The following is a 21,518-nucleotide window of genomic DNA, read 5'->3' on the forward strand; positions in this document are numbered from 1 at the left end:
ATCCCACTTGCTCTGGTCTATGGTCGACTCCATTCTGCTTGAGGTCGCGAGCCCTCCACCACTCAAAAGGCCAGCCTCCCCCAACGGTCCCTGAAGAATCCTCCATACGCCTTCGTCCCTAGTCCATATCCCACTTACAATTCCATATATGCAGTCGCACGTATGTAAGTTGGTGGTGGAAGAGACCGTTCCCGCAACGCCGAATTCCGAAAATGTATTAAACCAGCCAAATAGGCAATAAAAGATGATATAATCGCAGTCGCACAATCGTGATATTCGTAACAGTCATCCAGAGTCGTTATACAGTATTTGTACCTTTCGCTCCACTGCTTTCCTCTCCTTACAAGCTCGAGAGTCTGGGGTTGAGGCAAGGCGAATGATGGAGAAGAGGAGTCCAGGGGGGTAGCATGTGGGGAGTGTCGCCGCTCATATTAAATTGTTATGTTGTGCCCAGCCCCGGCCGGGTATTAGTAAAGAGTTCATGTCAAAAAGAACCACCGTCTTTAAGAACGAGATTAGGGCAAGAAAAAAAGCCCGGCCAAGAGCGAAAATAGCCGTAACCTGTGTCGAGACAAAGTCTGGGGTAGGTAATTAGGGCTTGTCCGGAGCTGGCCGCACCCGCTATTCCGGTCCGGATGAAGTAGTAAAGATACCCCGGTCCGGTCAAGTACCGACGCAACAACAACAACAGTCAAAACACCTCAATCGCCGGTGTGGCAGGTCGCAATGCTCGGCGCCAGGCTGGAGAAGAGAAGAAATGGCGAGAAGTTGGTGGGCGCCATGTACCAGAAAGGACCCGCCACAAGCATGTGCCAACCGGGTCATGATGGCTTCTTATCCTTCAATGGGAATGAGTTGGGGCTGCGCAATGGACAACTCGGCACTGCCTTCGCGATATCCTTGAAGCTCTCGGCGAACGGGAGATAGCTGGTGAGGAAGAGTGAAGCCAGTATCGAGAGCTTCTTGCACTAACAAAGACGCTCCCTTATACCGGCGGTCCGTATACTTTTCAAAGACGGCGGCATGGTGTTGGTCTGGACGATCACAGCATTCAATCATCATCGTCACCAAGTTCTTCAACTGACTCCAGGTATAGCCCGAGTAGAAGACATGTTGCTTAGTCTGCATTGCAAGTTAGCCTGTGTAATCTGTAAGCATAGTCGTAACTCTAACTTACCCAGTCACCCTTCTTGAGAATGAGTCGAGAAAGACAATGTGCACCCGCAGCCAGGAAGCTAGGGGGGGATGCCACGAAACGCTCGTCCATGATGGTCAATTCCAGGAAGTACTTGGCCAGAGTTCGGGTCTCAAGATCATAGTCATCAGCTTTGCTAACACGTCGCAAGAAGCTCATGGGCCCCGGCCAACCCAGCTCGAAGCTCAGCATACTAAGCATGAAACGCTCCGCCTTCAGGACCTCGTCGGCAGTGTAACCATTGTCAACCATGTAAACGATCTCACCCAAAGAAGGACAGTTAATCTCTTCGTACTTGGAGGCTACCAAGATTGCGGTGGCACCGACAAGTTGGAGCTTGCCAATTGAGACGATCTTTTGGGAAAGGAAACGGTCGATGTAGTTAACTGTCAGGAAAAGCGTCTCAGGCAAGAGACCAAATCGGTTGTGAACCTGTACAAGCCAGTCCATTAGGACTGATCGCATTGACCACTGAATCTCGGTTTGGTTATCCATGTAGTGTGCGTTAGGAAGCATTTTGATCTGCAAAACATTGTTAGTATGGGGATCAGAGCAAGACAAAAATAACTCTTTACCTCAAGCTCGCGCATATACTCGAAAATCTCGTCACCATACTCGGCAACCATGCTGACATCCCAAAGCTCTTCTTCAACCTCGTCTTGTGTGCGAGTGCGCTCCACCTCTTCACGTGCATCCTCAAGTTCGCGTTGAACGCGAGCTGTCATACGAGGCAGTGGAACAATTTCTGTAGCACCTCCAGCAGTCATATCCCGTGAGCGAACTGAGTGCGCTGTTGTGTATGCTTGGTCTTGGTCATCAAAGTCCTCGTCATCAGCTTCCTCCCAGCACTCTTCAGGTTCTGACATGGCAGGGACAGAGGGGTCATAAGGGATGGGAACAATGGGTTCTTCCTCGCATATCTCAGGCAGCTTGATGTGTGACTCGGGATATTCCTCCTTCTGAAGCATATCCAGGTCGACACCGGTCTCGATGGGAAGATACATAGAATCGAGGTAGGCGCCTTGGTCGTAGGGATAATCAGCCTCCTGCAGCGATATTACAGCAGGGTTAGAGGATTTAGAGCCGAGCTCAACATCCGCTTTTGGCACTATCTTTTCCAGCTGCTTGCTTTGGGTGCGACGCAGACTAGCTTGTTGTTGCTGAGGTTTGAGCTGAGGTTGGCTCTTATAGTGGCGTGGCTGAAGAGCAGGGGCATTCTGAGTTGACAGAGCAGGAGCCTTGGTGGCATTGTGAGTATCTTTCCTGACGTACGTTTCTTGAACGTTGTTACGCGATGTCTTCTTATTCGCGTCAGATGACTTATTTTCTAGGACGGTTCGTGTCGACGAGATGTTGGGTAGCCTTTGCGCGGGACGAGAGAAAGAATCTTTGTTATAGACAGTGTTCTCCTTGTTTAGAGGCGCGCCGCCGTGGTTGTTGTTCACGCCTTTCGATGCGTAAATCTTCATCGATTTGCCTTCATCGCGAGTGTATACAGCCTGTTTGCTAACATTGGTCATATCACCGAAGGCGGCTCGCTTCGCTGGGCCACGGAAACCAGCTGCTGTGTTTGTGTTGGCCATTGCCAGATTTCCTGAAGACTTGTTTGATTGTTCAAGATGGGTTGCGTTTTCTGCGCCACGCGGTCGAAAAGGCTGAGGAATATGATATTAGCTTACAATTCTGTAACGGGTACTGGTATGCATCGTGATGCAAGGGAGAGGTGGCTGTCAAGTCACGGCAACGGTAACTAATCAGGGAGATAGTGTATGATAACATACCCTGGCGTCCATAGTGACGTTCAAAATTGAGGATTGCGTGGATGAAAAAGGTTGTTTGATGTGGTAAAAACGCGATTGATAGGATGCTGGTGGTGAAGATCGCGTACGGATGCTGAAAGGATGTTTTGGTGTTTGAAGTCGGCGCGTTGATTTATCATCTAAGATGCTGCAATTACAGTTGCGATGGGAGTTGGCAGGCGACGGTGGCTTGCAGTGCTAGGCCGTGTTGACTCTTCCCTTGAATTCTCGGTATCGACTACTGCGCGCAGTATGTTTAGGATGCTATCTCAGGCTACGTCGGACATTGAACGATGAGGACGCCGGGGAGGGAAGCTTGGTGAACAAGGCGTGTTTGGTTGTTGTTTTTATTTCTCAGTAGGAACAAAAGCAGCAGCAGCAGGCAATAGCTTTGGACTGGTGGGTGTTCGTGAGATTAGGGGCCCGGGCGCGCAGGGGGGCATTGGACGGGGAGATTAGCCCTGGTAGAACTGAGCTGATGCTCGTTGAGATCAGCGGTGATGATGGCAGCACTAGAAGCTCTAAATGCTCAGGGCGTTGGAGGGAAAATGGGAATGAAGGGGTACAAAACAAAGACAGATGAGAATGCGGCGATGATGGAATAATAAAGGTACCTCCGAAGAGCTGGGTCTGAGGAGAGCATGCACATCCATCCACATCCTGTTCGTAACTGTGCAACGGGCGACGGGACAACGTAAATGGTTGTGGAAGCCTCATGCCTTGCCAGTGCTAGCAGAAGCTGTGACTTGATTGGAGCGCTGGCCCTAGCCGTACCCACTTATTGCTTGAGATGAGGATTTTGTTTGTTTGTTTATGCTGTTAACTCTCAGGTACGACGTTATTTTTGGCCCTTTAGTTCAAGGAGAAGAAGCTCACTAAGCTTGGTGAGGGATGACGCACGGGCCGCTACCGGGTCCTGGCTCGTTTCCAACCTGTCGTCACGGCGATGGCGCTTTTTGAGACGCTATACTGGTTCTGGAATAGCACAGCGTTATCGAGCTTATCTCGACTTCCGTCGCGTCTCACTTGAAAAGCACTTTAAGACGTTGACGTCGTTTATGTGGTGTCTGAGACACTTAGAAGAGAAATGATAGCTACATAGTATGTGTCTGGATGTTTAACATACAAACCATTCTAATTTATGTAGCGAACTCTCCAGTATGTTGCACAATTTTCCAATTTTGATTATAATTTCTCGATAATCTTTACCGCGTCTCATCAAGGTATCTGAACGCGCCAAACGGGTACGGTTTCACGTGACTTGAATCACACGTAACTCAACGGCATCTCTAAAAACCTCATAGTACTCCAAGAATAAAAAATCTGTCGAGACCTGTCGCGAATTGAATCAGGGAGGATCATGTCCTCTCCTTTCCTTTCCGAGACCGCCGAGACAATTCATCGATTCGCGCCGTCGCCAAGTTATCCCTCCCCGCCGATATGCGCAACTTTGTGTGCAGATAAAAAGCATCAAGAATTGCGCCTAATCATCACAGTCGAGTTCATCAACAACAACGAATACAAACGTCTCGTAATATCAAAAGGTCAAATATACTATATGGTTATCCCTCTGGACCAGCGATGGAATCCTATGGCAGATAATAATTAGAATCACGCCAATATCTGCGCTTGTTTTACTGTCATGCGATGCCTCCATTATGGTTAAGCAAGACAGCCCGCCACGCAAGCTGCACTAAGACCAACTCTACGCCACCATTTGTCGCATTTCGAACGATGCGATATTGTAACATCATCGGTGTCAGTTAGCAAGGATCTTCTGGAGTTGGTAGGGTCTCTGGACTAAGAATACGTAGTCTTGAGCGAACGTTTGGATTCGTCGAATTGGTTGAACGCAATGAGTAACCATACCTAGGTCGCCAACCTGTAAGATGTAATTGGCATACAATTCCAATACAAATGACCTTGGTAATTTCAAGGTACCTCAAGAGCGACGAAACACAAAGCGGCTGGACTCATACAGGTGTGATAGTTCATGAGATTGCGACCTCAGTCGCAAATAACCCTATAGCAGTACAGTGGCGATTGTTGGTCCAAATACCGTCCCGATCACAATGTAACTAAATGAATTTCCCTTATTCCCTCTCCTACTGCTATATTCAATTTACTTCTATATTCTGAGCTCCAAGCTACCTAGTCGCGACACAGTCGCATCATGACTCTGCGCAACCTTTTTGGCATCAGACTGTGCCACTTTGTGCGACGGAATTCGAACGGGACTCAACGGGTGCAAATAGCGCCTAATTCGTTGGGCACATGGATATCAGAAACAAAAGCAAAGGTCCGAAGTACGCAATGGGAATCTAGCGACGCCACATGCCAGAGAAACGAGTTGGGTGGGTGGTGATAAGAAGTGAACCTGTGAGGCAATATAGCATATTAGGCGCAGTTCGATCTAAATGCAGATAAGTTTCTGCTAGAGCAAAGCATGTACAAATGTAAGGATAAATGCCGAATCTCGTCACAATTCTTGACAGGCAAAATAGACAGCACAGGCAGACGAACAAGGGTTGTAGGTGACAGATACACACACCGTATCTTTTGTGCGCGGCGCCTGGACATGCTGCTGATGGACCAGATCGCAGAGAGCAAATCTGATAGGCCCTGTCACCTTGATATCGAAGTTATTATCTATCTCGCTTGTCACAGATAGTCCCAGCCTAGACGCTGATGGCGGAGCCTTGGAGTCTCATGGAAGACAAATCCGAGAGACATCTGGAGATGAGGTGACCACGGCCCAGGCTCGTCTCATAACTCCAGGCTGGGCTGGGCTGGGCTGCGACGAACGCTGATTCGGTCGATGGAGCCTTTCCTTGTCGCATCTGTTTGTTTTTTTGTTGTTGACCACGATCACCTAAATTTTGCGCCAGCGCATCCAAACGTGGATAATCCAGGGCGGGGCGGTGACAGCGTGCGCGCAAGCGTCATGCTTGATGGACGATGGGCGCATCGCATGCTTTGCTCTCAGTGTAACGCTGTGCGACACAGAGATGAGATATGGGATGTGCGCTTGAGTTTGGGACGGCGCATTTACTGCGACATTTTCATCAGGGTGGTTAGAAGCTCAGGTTATAAATTTACTATACAAAAGGCAATGCGAAAAGATATCATGCAGCGCATTGCGCATCTCTGGATCGCAACATGTGGCAAGGGTCTGCTTGGCTTGTCCAGGATATGCATGTTATGGACTAGTCAGTCACGGGTCCTTGAGGGCCGTCGATATGCATGGTCTGTTGATGGTATGCCTTTTGGACTGTGGCCATTCTAAGGGTCCACGAGTCTGATATACAGTCGAATAGATTAGACGTACTGAGAGAGGAGCATAAACGACATACTGAGGTCGGATTGAGTCTCTGTCGGACCAGAAAAGAGACCAATTGGGGTGCCGCCATCACAACGGATCCATGGCACCATCATCCACATCCACAGCTACCTCCACGTTCACTCACATTCACGTTCACGCGTGCTCTGGCCTCATGCTGAAACAAAACAAGCCGAACGTGTGGCCAAGGCCCAATCCAAGATGCCATTCCACCATCTTCCTCGTCCCTCGTACGCCGCGAGCTAATCGCTGCGACCGCTGCCTGAACGGTTCAAGATGAAACCCCAGAGAAGGGAACTTGATCGACCAGGCCCAGGCGCCGAACGAGGGTTATCATGACACGGACAATTGGCTGTTCCTGTTGGTGGGGCACGAGAATGAATGTAATGCCAACGCAGTTGACTGAGGTTCTGAACAGGCGCATTCCCATTCTTCAGCACCATCTCCGTTCAACGGGAATGACTATTTTGCTTCTATTTCGAGCGTTTTGGAACTTTGTAGGTATGCGCCTGGCACCCAGCGGCTGGCTGGGCTCTTAACGCTTGGATTTCTTTTGTCTCGGAATCATTCGCAAGCTAAGCGCATCATCCCTCGGAGTGGTCAATGGCCATCATGGAAGCGCAAGTCGAGAATGAACTGGCGCAACTTCACTCCTTAGTCGCTGATTTGCGCATCAAACGGCATTGTATGGCGTTGTTTCTTAGTTATGGGGAATTGAAGCGCATCAACTACTTTGCTATCCATATCATAAGGATCTTGGCGGGTAAGTGTTAGATAGTAGCACAAAAAAAAAAAAACTGGAACATCAAGGTGTCATAATCAATATCGCCACAAAGGGGTGTCTCTCATGTTGCATCTTCAAAGCACAGCGACACCTCAATAGTATTCTTCAAAACTTATCCATACAGTGAAGGACTTGACATATCCAAAGATGGCCCATTATCCCCTTCCAAGGTCTCAAAAATTCCTCGTTAACACAGACCGTTCGTGATGCTTACCGTGTGCCAAGCTTATTTCGACACATGATCAGCCTAGACAGGTCCCCAGCTCGGTCGACCATGACAATCAGTGCGATTGGCTGTTGATGATCTGTTGCAACCACCAACTCAGACATCTCTGAGCCGTTGAATCGAGAGCTCTCCGCTTTCTCAGTGTGTCGACCTCAAGAAAGTTCTTCTCAGCATCCCGTCTGCTATCTCCGAAGCCATGACTGAATCTTCAGACCATGGAGTCTTCATTGCAAGCCCTATATCCAGAGAGATCAATTGGATCATGACCGACAACTTTGCGCCAGAGTTTAACATCTGTAACAAGCCCTGATTGAGGTCGCATTGACCCCTGGACAAGCTTCGCACGCTCCCATTGGAGCGCGGAGGAGGAATTCGCAGGTAAAGTGTGCGTGTGTGCGCGCGATCGCAGCTCAACAAGCGATGTCGCTGAGCATATTCTACGGTATGGACTATGTACATTATAAGCAGAAGCTAGCGGGAACCACTGCAGTGGTTGTTGTTCGTTGTCTCCTCTTCTTAGACTAACCACACCACATTTGGATTGGAGGTGAGGGTCGTCAACAGTCACAGACTCACACGAGGCCACCGACAAGTGCCAGAGACACTGGATCAAGAGGGGCTGGGCTTGAGGATTCTTTTCCATTGGGAGTACGGTCACAGTTTGTTGGTCGCCAACGACCAGTGTCTAGCCTAACTTGGGTCGCTTCTTGGAGCGATGGATATGTAGCTAGCAGTCGATGGATCGTGAGTGGCCGATGAGACCATACTCCGTAGCAATAGCCAGCGCTCGAGTGAGAGTTTCGGGAGGGAAAGGAAGCCAGCAATCCAAGGTTCCCAGGATCCGCTGAAATGGGCAACCCATGCATGCACTGTCAGTCCGTCATGGTGCCCGGCGATATGGAGCCAATATTCAACTGAAAGCGACGGGTTTTACACAGCTTCAGTAACTGGAATTTAGACTGGCGCATTACTTTTGCTTTTCTCACCGGCCTGTTCCTGAACCTTATGGCCCAGATTTGTGACTTGCGACGAGTCTAAACAAGATATAGCCGTCGCGAAGGCTCATCATCCCCGTATAAAGAACCGAGTATGCGCCTTGCTTTGCTGCTGGGGATCGACATATGGCTGCCCAGGTTCTTGCAACCTATTCTGATAACTGGCCCGCACAGGTTTCAGAGCCTGTGAGGAGTCGCAGATGAGATTCAGATGGAGAGTTTATATTGTAATAATTTCATCAAGCGACTCGAGAATGCTCAATGAATCGAAACTGTAGTGTATGCGGCGTGCGCGCAAAGATACTGATCGATTTGCGCTGCGCATCTGCACCGCCGCATCCGCTTTTCTAGGTTCGTTCGCGCGGGAGGAGTCGAGAATGCGCCCTCTTTTCCCCTGAAGTCAGTCACAACGTAGAAACCAAAAGCAAATCTAAGGTGCCTATTCTAAGCATCGGGCTACCTTTTCACGGTATCTGCCACAATAATACCGAGATTAGAGGCACGTCATGGCAGTTCCTTGAATAGACGCTCGGGTTCATCGGCGAGGAACCACAATGGATGGGTCCTGGGCAATGAGTCCCCTCCCCTCAGGGCAAGCCATTCAACCAGCCCTGGCTCAATTTCAGCATAAGCCATGTCCCCCCATCCCTAACTTCTGGCCCAGACGCTGTAATTACAGGTTGTCCCACGCTGCCCCGGGCCGTCTTTAGCGGTCTGCTGGCCTAATTTCCAGGCCTCCTTTAGGAGTTGTTAACGCTTAACCCCCCTAAACGGAATGTTCTCGTGTTAGTGAGCCCAGCTCTGTTCAAATTCAACAACCTCTCTTCTCTCGTCTGGTCTAGCTCCTCTTTTCCTCATGCACATCCTCTTGCCGACTCTTCAACGCCGCCACAACCATCCCAACACGGATCAAGACCTCTCTGGTAAGTCCCATCGCCTGTGTTATTATGCGCGATCCCCATCGAGACCCAATCTCGAGGCCCCGATTCTCCCCTCTTCCATCCTGAGTCCCTAAGCTTCATGTCCTCTCTGCTTCATCCGTTGTCCCCGTCCCAAGAAGCGCCAGACTGCCCCGACCCTCAACCTATCCATCCTCTACTCGAGGGGTCCTCTTCATCATCTACTCGGCGGTTCCTCAGACCATCCAGCCGTTTCTCAGTTGCTAACAGGCTTCGAAACAAACAGCATATCGATCTTTTTACCGTCGCTGTCGTTCTAACGAAAACCCTCCACCGTTCATCGTCGTCATACGCACCGCAAGTCCAAAGCCCTGAGACCACACAGACACACACAAGACTCGGCGCTTACCGCCTACGGCGTGGATGTTGATTATCCCTTGGTTCTTCATCTACATTTTGACATCACTTTTTACATATCTTGTCTTGTCTGCTTTTCTGGTCCTTGACCGTCGCATATAGTATTGAGCGTACTGTTGAGCGATCTTGTCGTGAACAGGGCCGGGCCCAGTCTATCCCAGGCAAAGCCCGCAAACACCACTTTGAAACCCATCAACCCAACTACACCCTTCAATTCTACAACGTCCATCTCCACCGACACAATAAACACCCTCTTAGCCTCACAATGGCCTCAATGTCGCCTCTCAACACTGCTATCGTTCCTTCTGGAGCGTCCTCAAATGGCGGCAGTGTCTCACCCCAACAGACATCAACACCCAAGAACGTCGCATTTGAGCTATTGTTTCTCGAATCCCCCCATTGCCGTGCGCGCTTGCCAATGCGAGTGCAAATATACCCCCACGACACAACGGACTCCATTGTCACTACCGTAAAGAACTTTTATGGTCTGTACTCGGGTCCGACCGGGTCAAAGGGAGTCAGTTTCGAAGATGATCTTGGGAACACTCTTATTGCCCGGTACGAGAACTTTCGAAACAATATGGTAGTATACGTCAGGGTTATAGAGGAGCCTCCGGCGAATGCAACTACGTATTCACCCCACCCTTACCATAACTCATCAGTTGGCACCCACCCTTACTACAGCGACAATGGCTATGCTGCCACTCAGGCTCAGCGGTTTCCCCAAGAGTTGTCCAGACCCAGCTCTCGGACATCGCGGAGACGAAGCCCTTCCCCCAACACTGCTCGTGGCCGAAGAAGTGCTTCTGCCAGCACAAATGGGAAGAAGGGTCGTTCTCGCTCATCCAAGACCCGAGCTTCTGCCTCTCGGAGTCATACCGAACTATACAGCGACAGTATAAATGGCTATAGCAGCAATGATGAGCATGACTCGACATCTGGAAAGAACAAGGACCAACTACCTACTACTGATATCAGTGTCGAGAACATCGTTGAAGGTGGCCGTCGTAAGAGGGCCAAGTTCGAAAGCTCGGTAAGTGGAGACCGCCATTTTGATAAGGCGGGCTCAGAGAGACTGACAACGTCGGGCTACAGGAACTTCCATTGTTCGCACCGCCCCAGATGCCTGCGGCGACATCGAATCCTTCAGTATCTCCTGCTCGCCGAGCTGAGCCTCATCGCCCCGCAATGCCATTCGTGCAGCCTCATCAAAATCCCTTCACAAACCCTCGCCCTATGCAGTCGCCCCAAGGATATTCTCATGGCATCACGCATCCCAATCTCTACTCAACCCCGGGACCCGATCGCCGCAACCGAAACAGTGGCGGATATACCAGTAGTGCCATGGGAATTCTTCCTACTCCTGACCCAACTATTGGCAGTTGTGTGTCTGAAGAGGACAAGGACGTTGCTATCCAGCTGATGCGACTTGGTGACATGTCCAACGTCTCCCACGGCCGAACTTCTGCTTCTACTCTCGACGATACATTTAGTGGCAGGGCTGATGCTGCTTCCTCTACTGGCGCTACTAGTGATGGCGAAAGCGAGAGTGAGGCCGAATTGCCTCCTGCGCGACGCCAGAAGCTAGATATTTCCGGCACTGTTGGCAACGTCTATCAGACTACCGAGTCACACTTCATGCCACCCCCTGAAAGTGCCGAAGTTAGTGGAGACGATGCCGACTATGAGGATGGCGCTGACGAGTCTCTACTCTCCACCGGCAAGAGCAAGCCTGGCAAGACTCCGAAAGCCTCTACTAAACCTAAGGCATCTGCCTCTGTTTCTAAAGCACCATCGGCCAAGTCCTCCAAGACTGCCCGTCCCTCTAATGGCGCTAAGGGAAAGAAGCTGCCCCCTGTCCCAAGTGGCCCAATGTCCCCAGCTTCTATGCCCCCTTCGCGAAAGCAATCAGTTGCGTCTACCGGACAGACTCCCCTTGCCCCTGGTGAGGATGACCAGCCTGATCTTTCTACCAAACCTCGCTGCCAACGCTGCAGAAAGAGCAAGAAGGGCTGTGATCGCCAAAGGCCTTGCGGACGCTGTCGTGATGCTGGCCTGTCGGCAGACCAGTGCATTAGTGAGGATGAGGGCAACGGCCGAAAGGGTCGATACGGTCGTCACATGGGAGTACCCATCAAGAAGGATGAGGTCACCGCCGTTGTCCAGCCTGCGCTATTACCCGCTGCGCCCATCGCGGCGGCTGCCATGACATTGGATAAGTCCAAGAAGCGCAAGCGATAAGCGCCTGGCTTCAGCCACACCGCCTGAAGGTTTTCAATATTGTCGTATATACTGGTCTTTGAGCTTTGATACAGCAGTTTCACTAGCGTTGTTGTCGGCTTACTTGTCATCTTTGTCGATGTGGCATGAATGACTTGTACAAATCTCCCAACGGGTCCCAACAGTTTACCAACAAATGGGCCATGCACTCAAGTGTTTTCTTTTTATGTTTTCCCTGGTTCTTCTGGCTTGCAGGCGAGAGGGCAGCACTCATGATGATACTCAGGAGGATGTAATAACGACGGCCGTTCGGCCATTACACTCCTTATACGGCGTTTGGAGGCAAGATGTAGGAGTTGTCGAGTGTCTTTTTCAAAACAAAAAATTTCTTTCTCCTCCGATTCAACATTGCTTTTGTTCCCTCCAGGCTCAACGAGGTTGACTGTCAGCCGCCTCTGAATCGCGATGGACTTGTGGGCGGCAGCTCCATAAAGCAAACCACTCAAAAAAGGTGCGATACGGTGGGGAACAAGGGGCGTGGTGCTTGGAAAATCTCCCAAGGTTTAGAAGGAAGGACAGGAACGGTGTATGGAAGGTTTATCGTGTGCGTACGTGAGGCGCATTCTGATCGAGATGCATGACTAAAAAGGGATGCTGTCTGGATGCCACACCGGCCGCGCAAAGGAACGGGTTAATGTGGCAAAAGGCCAAATGTTTCCGATGTCTCATTCTGTTTTCTAGCGACTTTTCTATATCTTGTTGTACGCAACTCACCTCATACAACATGCCTGAGATTAATTAGGTTCATCAGTGCGCGTGAATGTGAAAGTGTGCGACACGAGCTACCGTAATGCGCTGCTCATATAACGTCTTCAAAATGATAAGGCATGGATTCTGGCATTGCGCGACCGCTTTACCAATGTTTTGGGGCACATTTAAACAGTGATTGCTGATATTGACCAAGGCTTGTGTTTTGAGGCCGTTTCGCAACAGCGCAAGCCCGGAACTTCGGCATCGTTTGCCGAAACGCCCCGAAACGGTCAATTGCAACGTTTAGAGTGAGACTTCCGCATCACGCCTCACGAAACTACACCTCCACCTCGACCTTTTTTTTCCATCATATATATTCCGACTCAATATATCACAATATTCTGTGCAGAGATGTTGTGGTCTAACCTACACCCCTACCGCAAATCCGCTCCCCCCCACCATCACAACCTGAACTAGCGTGCCGTTCCCGCTCCACCTTTTGCCGATGCGGAGACGATCTATAAGCCGATTGGACGTTGGACGGGATCTTGCATCACGTGACAGTCTTACATCATTTTTTTCTTTACCGCCATTGTTGTTTTTACCCCTCCATCACGAGCGCGGGGTAATTTCTTCTCGTGTTTTTTGGTTTCTGTTTTGACTGACTAGGGCATGGACGTTGGTTGACAGAATAAAATAATCAACCTCCGGGTTGGTCAATTGTGCGTTAAACTCGAGTATATATGCTTAAAATTTGAGATGCGGGCTGTGCCGTTTCAAAACGTAAGTCAATTGCGATTATCACAAAGTCAATGTCTAAGTTTATGCTATCATGATGTTTCAAACATTCCTCCAGAACAACAGCAACAACTTATTTCATGAACGGCGCAAACTCTTCAGCGGTCGCACAAGAATCTTGACCATTGATTATCGTTGTTTATCCTGACCCCTGGCGCCGGCTCCGGCCGCGACCACCCGTGACTTCTTCGGAGACGTTTTATTGGCCCCACGCGTCAGACCAACGGACTTCCGACTCCGGAAATAAACAATGCCGGCCATCGGAGCGGGGGTCGGTGGGGTTCGGTTCGTCGGCGGTTAGTGGGGCGACCGGCTGAGGTTACCCTGAATATGAAGTAACGGCAATACTTTTCGCGTCTTTTGTTCAAATATGGTGGGACTTCTAAATGGACCATTAGCTGATATTGATAAATTATTATTCATTTGGGAGAATTTTACTTAGATACTTAATTTCCAACTCGATTCTTGATTTTATTTAAGTTTATAATGCTTTTCGTGGAGGCCGATTTCTTGCAAGCCGACATCAACATTATGGCCTCGTGATGGACAGTATACCTGTGTCGTGCTACCCGTAAATCCGGCTCTGTTTGACCCGGCTACCAATGTAATTGAAGGGCGCGGTTGGCACTCAGAAGTGTAACCCCATGATTCACTATAGGCCAGCAAATGATGTTGACTGAAATTGAGAGCAACGACTATAGTAACCCGATCTGGGGTTTGTGGGGCGCGATATCGGCAAGCGACCATGGGATTGCGCCCTTCGAGAAAAATCTTTGACTCAATTATTAAGGAATCGACTCTGATCGGGATGGGGCAGAGACCAGGACGTATATAGTTGTCAGCCATCCCAGTTGAGTAGCCCTGAAACTATGCCCAGCAACCTCAAATTCTACTACTTGCTGGCCAGTCCATGTCCTAGCATATCAATGGAACACACCTTAATATCACACACTTTATCGTATCAACAATGTTTGGCAAAGATGTAGAGAAGACGCCAACTCGGAGGCAATCGTCACCATGTCCTTCTGAAGGCAATCCCGAGGACCCTCAGAACCTCCATCACACTATTTCAAACACAAACGCCCCTCCTCCAGTCTTTGATCCTGAAAGCTTCGACCCACCAGACGGAGGCTTCACAGCCTGGTCCCAAGTTCTTGCTGGTGTCTTCATCAATTGCTTGGCATGGGGTTACCCCGCCTCCTTTGGTGTATACCAGCTTCACTATGAAGAATCGCTTGGATTGCCTTCGTCACAAATCTCGTGGATCGGTTCCTGTCAGACTTTCCTGACGTTCGCGTTCTGTGGCCCAGCCGGCCGTCTTGCCGATGCTGGATATACCAGAGAGACTGTCGCCTTCGGAAGCTTCCTGGCTATCTTGGGAACCTTCATGACCAGTCTGTGTAAAGAGTACTGGCAAATATTCTTGTCTCAGGGTGTCTGCACAGGTATAGGCTTAGCCTTACTATTCATGCCTGCTGTGACTGTTGTTGGTTCTTATTTCAAAGCCAAGAAGGCATTTGCTCTGGCGTTGGCTGCTACGGGCACTGGGCTGGGTTCCATCATTTTCCCTGCCACACTCCAATATCTCATCCCACAAATCGGTTTCCCATGGGCTGTCCGCTGTGCTGGTTTTGTCGCTCTCGTCTTGATAGTTGCCGCAAATCTCATACTAAAGCCGTACCTCGCTCCGAGAAAATCAGGGCCCCTGATAGAATGGGAAGCCTTCAGGGAACTCCCCTATTTATTGTTCGTGCTGGGCGCGTTTCTGAACTTTTATGCATTATACTTTGGTTTCTTTTATGTAAGTGACTCCTTTTTAAGACCAGCCGTACTGCGATTTTGTCGCTAACAGTAAACAGATCAATGTTTATGCTCGCAACGTAATTGGGTTTACAGCAGTTGAAGCTGTCAGCTTGCTACTGATTGTGAACGCAATGAGTATTCCTGCACGGCCTATAATGGGTTACCTGGCTGACAATATCCTGGGACCGATAAACGCATTCCTTATTGGGATGACTGCACTCAGCGTCATGGTGTACTGCTGGATTGGCGTCAAGTCCGTCGCCGGCATGTACGCTTTCTGCGTCTTCTTTGGGTTCGTGAACGGCGCGTGTCAGGGAACATTCGTTGGTGCTAATGCGAGCTTGACCAAAGGTAAGAGACCCTCCGACTTTTGCCTTGTTGTCCTCTTGTATATGACTGACCAAGTAATAAAGATCCCCGCAAGATGGGTACTCGCTTCGGTATGGTTCAGACGATTTCTGCATTTGCCAGTTTGGCCGGACCACCGACTGCTGGTGCCATCCTGGATAAATCGAATGGCAATTTTGTATATGCACAGATTTGGGGTGGTACTGTGTTTTTGTTTGGTGCTCTCATGATTGCTTCATCTAGAGTTGCGTCAACCGGATTTGTTTTGATGAAAAAGAAATAAAGAGGCAAAAAGATTAGGCATGTACAGGGATACAACAATTCGGTACTTATGATTGAGTAAGGAGGCATGGGCTTTTGAGTAAGGCAACAAGTAAATGGTAATGTTTAAATTGAATGTAATGCATCAGAGGCCTTTTCATATCCTGTGTAAGTGATGAAGAGTCGTGATGACTAGGCGAGCAATCTGGCTCCCGTCTTGCCATACAAAATCGTGCTCGCCTCTGAGGTGCTTATTAACTTCCACTTTGAGTCCCTGCTCTGTTAGCAGAGATGCCATATTATCAATCTCCGGCTCATCAATAAGTGTATCCTCAGCAGACCATGCAAGCATTGCTAATTTCCCACTTGCCCAGTTGTCTTTGAAGCTTGATCCAAACCGAGCTGGTGAGGCTTTCTCCCAGGCAGACTTATCGTCACCAAATGCGGCTTCGATAAAGCCAGCATACCCGCCGTTGTGCCTGTCGTTGAGCCCAACAAGATCGAATATACCTGATACTCCAACAATGGCAATGGGCAAGGGTCCCTTGGGGTGAGAGGCGAGAATGTCCCCACTCATGAGAAGTTGGAACGCGAGTGTTGCACCGGCAGAGTGACCGACCAGGATGTAGTTGTTTGACAGCTCGTACTTGCCTTGTAGATAGTTCAAAGCTGACCAGATATCTTCTAAATGATCTGGGTGTTTTACAGTGGCAGACTCTTGGGGGAAGTCTGGATGAGGTGATAGCCGGTAGTCGATACTGACAAAGCCAGCAATATCCAGTATCGCGACTGCACCCGAGATGACAATGCGCTTGATAGACTCGGTGAAATCGTTCTCATCGTTACGAGGATCACGCCAGGCACCTCCATGGATGAAGCTGAAAGCTGTTAGTGAAACCGGAGAAATAGTAGATCGATGGGAAACCCTCACACCACCCAATAACCAGTTGTTTGGGCCGGACGATCAGCAAACCGCCATACGCCTAGTTTCTGACGGTTATGTTTCCCGTATTGGTGAGACGCATAAGTGAGCCCCAGAGATTTGTCTTCGGCAATATCGGCCATCTTGTTTCGCTTTATGGGTGACTATCGACGCTATGACCCGAAAGGAAATGTTGATCACAGGGTTGTTCGCGGAGGTCAGTGAAGGATTGGGTATTAGATGCGAGAAACTCAGATCGGAGGCGTTAGTTCTTTTGGCCGTTTCTTATAGCAGAAGCTTCTTAAATTGGGGGCGGGTGTTGTTCCCAGTTCTAGACATCGGCATTCCTTAGACCAAGATGAGGGGGTCTTGGGCTGTCGGAACTTTCAAACCCCGGTATCGGCCAATCGGATGAAAATTCCAACTTATCGGGTTGGACACTTATATCTGGCGTTCCAATAAGATCTGCAGAATCGTACAAGTCACTTTCTGGCACGATCCGAATAAGGACTTGGTAGAGAGAATCTCGAATATAAATGTGAACTAGATATCAATAGCATAGAGCAAAGTCCACTGATTCTGGATATTTAATAGGGGTAATACTTAGACATTTACGAAAACAGAAGGAACTCTCAGGTCACCCTGCACAACATGTTGCAAGTATTTCTCTAATTTAGCAATTGCAGTTGGCAGGTGCATTGCTTTTTGCGGAACGGGACGGGAAGAAGCACGTTCAAAGAGACATAGTAACATGGAACCACGGATGAACGCCTTCCGATGTAACCGTCTTGCCGTCCTCCTATCAGACAATTTTATCATCTAAAGGTACTGACTTTATCTACCTTTAAGACATCTCATGTTCTACATCAATCTATAAATCTTCTATCGCTGAATCCCCTGAGATGATTAGACGAATAGCCGCAATAAGCTACCATGCCAGGATCACACACACAAATCGGAATCATCGGGAGATAAACCGCTAGCGAAGCTGATGACCGACAGGCATTTTTGGCCTTTTGCTCTGGCATGGTCACACCAAAAACCCGTCAAAACTGAAGATGTACAGGGGCATGGGTTCTCACGACAGGGGCTGCACGTGTCTGGTTTGGGAAACTGACCATGCTGTGCCTGTGAGATGGATCACGGACGGAAATGCCTTGACACACCCAGCAAATTGCTCTCGAATCACCACTGTTTCACTCCCACTATGCCAACCCTCGCGTGTCGCCTACTGATATTCATGAACTTCATGCTAGTTACGTATCGACAAGGGACTCACAGGCTACAGCTGATAGGCATGCTGGAAGCGAACTGGGCTGATGAACGCCAGGCCCCTGTGCTTCAACGTCTCCCCACTTCCCAATGGTGATCTCAAAAGTCCAATTCAAAAGCGACTAATGCATCTATGAGCGGACTCAGCCCAGAGGAAATTAAGAAGAGACGCCGTATTCAGTGCCAGGCCTCATAGGTGGCTTACTGCGAGTTGTAATGACCGATTCTTCGCAGACAAGGATGCAGTCTTTGGTTGCCCCAAATGTCAGGTTTTGACAGGGATTTAGAACTAGTCTAGACTTTCCTGCGAGCTGATACTGAAACGATGGCTGAACCAAAACCGGAATTCCGCAGTGAAGTGCGGATCATCAGAACGTCCTACCATAGCTTCGGGTTCGCACTATCGGGAGAGCATCTTGGGAGAGTCTAGCGACTGATTTTTATCGTGGAGAAGACCGAAGATCTTTCTATTCTCACTATCTTTGATCAAAGTTAACCCTCGGAGCCTCAACTAAATTGGCTAACAGGGAGACTTGAGACCTCACAACCTGAGCTGTTTGCTTGTCGTATGATTGCGCATGCTAGCATGTCTCTGTTCACCTCCTTGCTTGGGACTGTTCATGATGTGCATTTGATTTGGTCAAGTTACCAAAAACTCTATTAAGTCCTAACTGTAAGTATTCCCAACCCCGATGTTTGGCGTTCAACTAGGGAAAGATAGTTGCCGCTGGCTTCGGAACGCTAAACAGGGCACTTGGTTCAAACAATACGCTTGTTTTCTTCCCAAACCTAACCATCTCCAACATCTGCGCTACGTACCATCGTGGTGACTCAAGGTTTGCTTCTTGGTATGCAAAGCTTGACTGTGTCATCCAGTACAAGCTTGCTCAATATGATGTTACTGCTTATCATGCGCGGATTGACGCCATCGCCTCGACAAACAACCTGGTCTGGCGAAGCCTCACCAGCCTTGCCTGCAATTAGGCTGGACCAAACAGGACTTTGACAGATGCACTGTTCCCTCCATGGCCTATTGCAGAATTTCCATGGACTCGCGGATGCAACATCGCCTCCCGCTAGCTAGTGGCTTGAAGAATTCGGCTAGAAACATGCCTCAAAATGGTCTTCAAGACGGTAAGATGCAAGGGTGCTTTGAAGACATCAGATTCACACCCTCTCTCTCTTCTCGGTCAGTGGCAGGTCTGGTACCTTGCATCCGGCGTATCACACCCATGCTCTACATACATCAACTTCAATTTGACCCCCCCCCCCCCAATCGCCAGCTATGAGTTGGAGACCCTTGCCCTGCATTTGATCAGATCCGCCGGGTCGGTTGGTGCAATCCTAGCATGTGTGATTCACTCGCAGCTGTGAGATATATCTCATAGTGAGCCCCCCCTTGCGTCCTTCCCATTAATTCTGTTTTGTGAATTTATTTGATTTCTTTCCACTTTGAGCTTTTTCTTTTGATTCTCCCACGGCTTTTGAGGACTGGGCCATGCTCGAGCTCGAAAAGTTGTTCGTGACGCTACAGCGCCATGGCCACTAATAAAGATATTGACCTTCATGAAGAGAACGGGTCTGTTTTGGTCGCAACAGCGATCACTCTGTTGACACTAAGCTGGTTCTCTGTCGGGCTGCGCACCTATACAAGGGCTGTCTTGATGAAAAGTTTGCAGCTCGATGACTGGCTTATGCTCGTTGCTCAGGTAAATTCCTCGTTACATTACATAGGACAACACTCACCAAGAGATAGATCATCTTCACGATATCATGTGCCTTCATCCTTGAAGGTGTTCAGCAGGGAATCGGAAAGCACAATGACGCCATCAAACCCGATGAGGCTAAAGTTCAAGCCCTTATGGTAGGCATCCTCTTCTCCATCGACACCCAGTCTTGGTCAGATATTTACTCCATTATAGTGGCAGGCTTTGGCAACAGCGACCTATATTTTGGACATGATGTTCATAAAACTCAGCATTGGTGTCTTCTTGCTCCGTTTATGTGTCAAACGGGTCTACGTCTGGATTATCTGGATCAGTCTAGCTATTATCAGCGTCTGGAGTATAGTTCTCTTTTTCTGGAACTTATTCCAGTGCAAACCAGTCGAAATGCAGTGGGACTTCAGGATCAAAGACGGTACTTGTGTGAGTGCAGACCAGATCGTCTCAGCGGCCTATGCCATAAGTGTTATGACAGTCGTTTCTGACTGGCTCTACGTAAGTGAAACACTTGTCTCATCTGCTAAGCTGCTGCACAATACTGAACGCTCTATAGGCCCTTCTACCAATCCCAATGCTGTGGTCGGTCAAGATGACCAAGCAAGCAAAGGCAACTGTTATTGCAATTTTGGGGCTAGGTATATTGTGAGTTGGCTCTCCTCGTTGTTCAGAACCTCGTCTCACATACCATCAAGTGCCAGTGTCGCGACCCTTGTACGCCTACGATTCCTTGCGGATCTTACTGATACGGAAGATATTCTATGTGAGTAGCGCCCGGATATGTAGTCTTCGCCTAACTGACTTTTCCAAGTTGCTGGAACCGATGCCATGGTTTGGACACTGATAGAACCGGGTGTCGCTATTGTTGCATCAAGTCTAGCTACCATCCGACCACTTCTTCGTGCTATGAGGATCAGAGGCTTCGAATCGACCGAAAACACTTATGGCACAGGCCACTCTGCCGCTGTCAGATCAAACGCAAACCGTTCCAAGCCCGGAATTCTGATTATGCCAGGCTTTGGCCCTGACGATGTCTCACTGACCAACATGGTATCACAAAACAACACGAACTCCCTGTCACACCCAAACGATATCGAAATCTTACCTCCTCGACACGTGGCCGACGGCCCTATCTCACCTGGTCAAGCGAGCATCGTTAAGAGCGAGATCCTGGTGATACAAGGCAATAGCTCGCCCCCATCGTCCTGGCAAAGTCGGAATGATCGCTCCGCTTCTAGCTCTTTCGACCAAATCCACGACCTCGAGGCATACAGCCAAGAACTCGAACGCGATAATATCAGGGGCAGAGGCAGATGAATGGAATTATGATATGATACCCAACGGAGATGGAAGAGCCAGATAGATAGCTATTCCTCTCTTTTTCTGTCGCGACAACGACATCTTACAGGGGACTATTTTGTACTTGTATTCATTCGGGAAAGGGAGCAACAGGCGTTAGGAATAGGCTTGGGCTGGAACATACAGGGAAGCAAAATCATCAAGGTTTGCCACAATGGGTTTGGCCTCTAAAAGGAGAGGCAGCAGGTGGTTAGTAAAAGGCTACGAGTCAATAGGGGCCTGATAGATGGCGCATTGAATAAGGTTCACAGGTTTTGTTAGCCTCTAATGTGTTTATGATAATCAAGCATTTTTACAACGCTTTCTTCAACTTTCTTGACTCATTCATCATCATCAACATTGATACCGATGGTTCACATGCTTGAAAACGCCTAATAGACTGTACATGTTTGATAGGCATGACACACTC

General features: G+C 49.1%; 6 protein-coding genes across 6 annotated transcripts; 4 read left to right on the plus strand and 2 right to left on the minus strand.

The window, feature by feature from the left end:
• Positions 1-779: 779 nt before the first annotated feature.
• FOBCDRAFT_290417 (cyclin-like protein) lies at positions 780-2,988 on the minus strand (the record flags this gene model as incomplete). The annotated part of the gene is made up of 4 exons (XM_031176920.3): positions 780-1,122; positions 1,178-1,717; positions 1,771-2,850; positions 2,977-2,988. The coding sequence occupies 4 exons, from the start codon at positions 2,986-2,988 to the stop codon at positions 835-837; spliced, it is 1,920 nt and encodes a 639-aa protein (XP_031048053.2). The 3' UTR covers positions 780-834.
• Positions 2,989-9,743: 6,755 nt separating this feature from the next.
• FOBCDRAFT_24174 (uncharacterized protein) lies at positions 9,744-11,984 on the plus strand. Its single transcript, XM_031176925.3, has 2 exons — positions 9,744-10,688; positions 10,751-11,984. Exons 1-2 carry the CDS (start codon positions 9,921-9,923, stop codon positions 11,894-11,896), a joined length of 1,914 nt encoding a protein of 637 aa, XP_031048058.2. The 5' UTR covers positions 9,744-9,920; the 3' UTR covers positions 11,897-11,984.
• Positions 11,985-12,395, plus strand: FOBCDRAFT_24175 (uncharacterized protein). Its single transcript, XM_059610393.1, has one exon. It carries the CDS (start codon positions 12,072-12,074, stop codon positions 12,315-12,317), a length of 246 nt encoding a protein of 81 aa, XP_059466964.1. The 5' UTR covers positions 11,985-12,071; the 3' UTR covers positions 12,318-12,395.
• Positions 12,396-14,283: 1,888 nt separating this feature from the next.
• On the plus strand, positions 14,284-15,925 carry FOBCDRAFT_24190 (major facilitator superfamily domain-containing protein). The gene is made up of 3 exons (XM_031176929.3): positions 14,284-15,224; positions 15,283-15,577; positions 15,640-15,925. Exons 1-3 carry the CDS (start codon positions 14,391-14,393, stop codon positions 15,855-15,857), a joined length of 1,347 nt encoding a protein of 448 aa, XP_031048062.1. The 5' UTR covers positions 14,284-14,390; the 3' UTR covers positions 15,858-15,925.
• A 67-nt stretch (positions 15,926-15,992) lies between these two features.
• Positions 15,993-16,900, minus strand: FOBCDRAFT_271274 (Alpha/Beta hydrolase protein; the record flags this gene model as incomplete). The annotated part of the gene is made up of 2 exons (XM_031176927.2): positions 15,993-16,713; positions 16,767-16,900. 2 exons carry the CDS (start codon positions 16,898-16,900, stop codon positions 15,993-15,995), a joined length of 855 nt encoding a protein of 284 aa, XP_031048060.2.
• Positions 16,901-19,284: 2,384 nt separating this feature from the next.
• FOBCDRAFT_218626 (uncharacterized protein) lies at positions 19,285-21,407 on the plus strand. Its single transcript, XM_059609506.1, has 6 exons — positions 19,285-19,738; positions 19,786-19,893; positions 19,952-20,248; positions 20,307-20,395; positions 20,446-20,513; positions 20,562-21,407. Exons 1-6 carry the CDS (start codon positions 19,568-19,570, stop codon positions 21,065-21,067), a joined length of 1,239 nt encoding a protein of 412 aa, XP_059464473.1. The 5' UTR covers positions 19,285-19,567; the 3' UTR covers positions 21,068-21,407.
• Positions 21,408-21,518: the final 111 nt, after the last annotated feature.

This window comes from Fusarium oxysporum, chromosome III (genome assembly GCF_013085055.1).
Source record: "Fusarium oxysporum Fo47 chromosome III, complete sequence".
Taxonomy (NCBI): Eukaryota; Fungi; Ascomycota; class Sordariomycetes; order Hypocreales; family Nectriaceae; genus Fusarium; species Fusarium oxysporum.